Source organism: Helianthus annuus, chromosome 15, assembly GCF_002127325.2.
Source record: "Helianthus annuus cultivar XRQ/B chromosome 15, HanXRQr2.0-SUNRISE, whole genome shotgun sequence".
NCBI classification, from domain to species: domain Eukaryota; kingdom Viridiplantae; phylum Streptophyta; class Magnoliopsida; order Asterales; family Asteraceae; genus Helianthus; species Helianthus annuus.
In genome coordinates this window covers 49,034,879-49,038,996 of record NC_035447.2, presented here as the reverse complement: position 1 = coordinate 49,038,996, position 4,118 = coordinate 49,034,879, and the positions used below count along the sequence as shown (strand labels likewise).

General features: G+C 47.4%; 1 protein-coding gene across 1 annotated transcript; it reads left to right on the top strand.

Moving 5' to 3' along the window:
- Positions 1-623: 623 nt before the first annotated feature.
- LOC110913669 lies at positions 624-2,159 on the top strand. Its single transcript, XM_022158493.1, has one exon. It carries the CDS (start codon positions 624-626, stop codon positions 2,157-2,159), a length of 1,536 nt encoding a protein of 511 aa, XP_022014185.1.
- The last annotated feature ends 1,959 nt before the right edge of the window (positions 2,160-4,118 follow it).

Sequence of the window (4,118 nt, the reverse complement as noted above, 5' to 3'; positions counted from 1 at the left end):
CAACGGTTGATGAACGAAACATTCAGTGACGCCATCGGTAAGTACATAGAAGTGTACATGGATGATCTGGTAATCATGAGCAAGGAGGAGAGCGCGATGCTGGCAAATATCCAGAAGACCTTCAACACGCTGCGCAGCGTAAGCATCAAACTGAATCCAACAAAGTGCTCATTTGGAATGGAAGAAGGAAAGTTTTCGGCTTCATAGTCACTAAAGATGGTTTTAAGGTGAATCCAGAGAAGGTCCAGGCCATAGAAAGGATGCCTTCACCAGCAAACGTCAAAGACATGCAAAAGCTTGCAGGACGATTGGCAGCACTCAATCGGTTCCTAGCTAACCACGCTGCAAAATCCTTCCCATTCATCAAGACCTTGCGCAACTGCATGAAGAAAAACCAATTCCAATGGACTCCGGAAGCAGAAAATGCGTTCCGCGAGATGAAAGACTGTCTCATCAAGCTGCCAACTCTAACCGCACCAAACAAAGGAGAACCTTTGGTCCTGTACCTCTCAGCTTCCGACAAGGCAGTCGGAGCCGTACTGCTGGTTGATCGTCAAGGTGTCCAAACACCTGTGTATTATGTGTCCAGAACCTTGACCGACCCAGAAACCAGATACGCAATCATGGAAAAGCTTGTCCTTGCACTGATTCACGCGTCAAGAAGGCTGCGCCGATATTTCGCCAACCACGTCATCCACGTGCTAACAAACTACAATATTGGGAATATCCTAGCAAGGCCAGAAGTATCAGGAAGGTTGGCCAAATGGGCGATAGAGCTAGGGGGACACAATGTGGTTTTCAGACCACGTCCATCGATCAAGGGCCAAGTCTTGGCAGATTTTATGACAGAAGTCCCAGACGACAAAGACAGAGAATGCAAGGCAAGGGAGAAAGCTGAGAAAAAACAAACAGAAGAGCCATGGCTACTGTACACAGATGGTGCATCCAACGAAGATGGGGCAGGCGCAGGGCTAAGGCTAGTAAGCCCTGACAAACATGAGTTCACATACGCCATACGCCTAGACTTCAAGAGCACAAACAATGAAGCAGAGTATGAAGCCTTTCTGGCCGGCTTGCGTTTGGCAATCAAAATGGGAGTCCGACACATCGAAGCACATGTGGACTCCATGTTAGTAGCAGGCCAAATCAACGGCCAGTACGAAGCCAAGGGCGACATAATGGCACTCTATCTCAGCCAAGCAAAGACGTTGCTGCAAACCTTCTATTCTTACAAGGTGCACCACATAAACCGCAGTGAAAACAAGCCGGCAGACGCCTTAAGCAAGCTTGCGTCAACAAGCTTCCAGCACCTAGCCAAAGACGTACGCATAGAAGTTTTGAGCAACCCATCTGTTCCACTCAGAGAAGTCAGCGTCATCCAAACAGGAACCACGTCCTGGATGACACCCATAATCATGTACTTACAGTCCGGGATACTTCCAGAAAATAAAGCTGAGGCGCGGAAAATCAAGTATAAATCAGAACATTATCAGATGGCAGACGGGATACTGTACCGAAAGTCATATCTCGGCCCGCTGCTTAGATGTGTTGATGCCGACGACGCAAATTATCTAATCCGGGAAGTACATGAAGGCATTTGTGGTATCCACGCCGGGCCACGTATGGTAGTGGCAAAAGTAATGAACGCCGGTTACTACTGGCCCGGAATGCATCTAGATGCCGTGAAGGAATTAAGGAAGTGCAGCGGCTACCAGCGGCATGCACCAAAAACCATGCGCCCAAAAAACGAACTGGTACCAGTAACAACCGCATGGCCCTTTCAGCAATGGGGCATAGACATGGTGGGCCCCTTCCCAGAAGCTCCGGGGGCAGTCAAGTTCATCATAGTCGCGGTATATTACTTCACCAAGTGGGTGGAAGCCAAGACACTCGCATCAACCACGTCAGCAGTTGTTAAACGATTCATCTGGGAACAAATCATATGCCGATTCGGCCTACCACTCCGAATCATCACCGATAATGGAACAAACTTTGCAGCAGATGATCTCGAACGATGGTTCAAGGAACTAAATATCGAACATACCTTCTCGTCGGTCGCACATCCACAAGGGAATGGTCAAGTTGAGGCAGTCAACAAGAGCATCGTCGATGGCATAAAGGCAAGGCTCGGTGAAAAAAAGACGTGGGTGGGTCGATGAATTACCCAGCATATTATGGGCCCATAGAACAATGCCAAAAACAAGCAATGGAGAAACACCTTTCAGCTTGGTCTATGGGTCCGAGGCTGTGATACCAGCGGAAATCGGGCTTCCATCTCCGAGAATGCTCTCCATGAATCTGATCAATAACGAAGAAGAAAGGAGGATCGACCTGGACCTCCTAGAAGAACGGAGGGAGATGGCAGCAATCAATGAAGCCAAATACAAATCAAAGCTCGAAAAGTATTACAACTCCCGAGTCCGGATCTGCACCTTCAACCCAGGAGATTATGTCTTAAGGGACAATGAAGCGTCCAACGCAGAAAAACCAGGAAAACTGGCTCCCAAATGGGAAGGCCCGTACATCATTGATGAGGTCCTCGGCAAGGGGGCATACAAGCTACGCACCATGAACGACAAAGAGGTTCCACGAACCTGGAATGCTCAACAGTTACGAAAATGCTACATATAATGCAAACATGTAATCGTATAGGGCGAATCGCCGACACATTTACCTAATACAAGAAGTGTTTGGCTACCTTTATTTCATGCAAATTTTTTGTCACAACTGCATTTATTACTTCGGGCGTACACGAAAACATCAATGGCTCGACCATAGGAAACGTTGTAGACCTCCAAGGCTCGTCACAGCCAAGTGAACAGCCGGGTCAGAAACACAACCAAAGCCTACAAAACGCCAAAAAACATAACTTCGTGCCCACATAAACACGAAAATATCGATAGCAAGGTAACTAAACATTGTAATGCTCCCAAGGCTGTGATCCCAGCTGAGCTCACACAATAACCTGCAACTCGATCACTTCGTATGTCACATACAAGCGCGCATACTTAAACGACAGAATAAAAACGTTGTAGTAACACAACATCACCTGTCAGCGCCATCATTCATTCGTGACACCTAATCAAAGTAATTAAACATGCACATATTATGACGATTTCAAAATTTGCATAGCCATAATCAAAGTAACAACATATCTGTCAAATACATAACACCACAGGTAAGAAATTTCAAATTGTCTCAAAAACAACCATTACAAGCCCATTCAGGGCCATACACGGCACGCAGGCCGGAAACAACCTATCAAGTATGGCTGGAGCCAGCACCTCCCGCAGCATCATCGCCATCTTCTCCCAAGGATTTTTTCAACAAAGCCACCCCATTCGCCTTGTGCGCCAACTTCCCAGAGGCCCAAACAACAGCTAAATCAAGCGTCGAGAACTCTTTTCGCTTCTCAGCATAAGCAGCATCACAATCATCTTTATATAACTCAAAGTGGAAATCCTTCTCATTGTTCGCGGCCGCAAGTTTGCCTTCAGCATACCCAAACTTGCCTCCACTATTATACCCTGCCCTACCCAATTCAAACATATAGCGGGCAAGTTCAGAAGAATGCAAAATACGATCAGCAATCTGCATGAGAACGAGATCGAGTAAGAACAAGAATATACAAAGGCAAAAACGAAATGAGAAAACAAAAAACGTTACCAAAGGAACGCCGCGGGAAAGCAACCACCTACTATCAGCTGAGGCCTCCTCAGCAAGAAGCTCAGAAGCACGACACTCAGCCGTCTTCTCATCAAGAAGGCGCTGAGCAGTTTCACACTCCGCAGCTTTCTCCTGAGCAAGAAGCTCCAGCTTGTCGATCCGAGCAACATACTCCTTTTCTTTCTTCTCCGCAGCAAGACGCGCCTGATGAGCCTCATCAGCAAGGGCCGTCTTCTCACCAGACAGCCGCACAATAGCATCACGCTGCGACTGCATCTCCGAGTTCGTACGAGCACATGCAGATTCCCAATCCTTCTGTTTTTGCTCGTTCAACTGCTTCTGCTCTTCAAGCTTCCGCTCAGCCTCAGCAACCCGCCATTGCAAGCCCTTTTTCTCCGCATTAAACTTCTCTTTCTCTTCAGAAAACGACTTCTTCGCCTCCTCAAACTCAA

What these genes read in the sequence shown, in the direction of transcription:
- LOC110913669 (XM_022158493.1), top strand. Translation starts at nt 624, where the DNA reads ATGGAAAAGCTTGTCCTTGCACTGATTCACGCGTCAAGAAGGCTGCGC.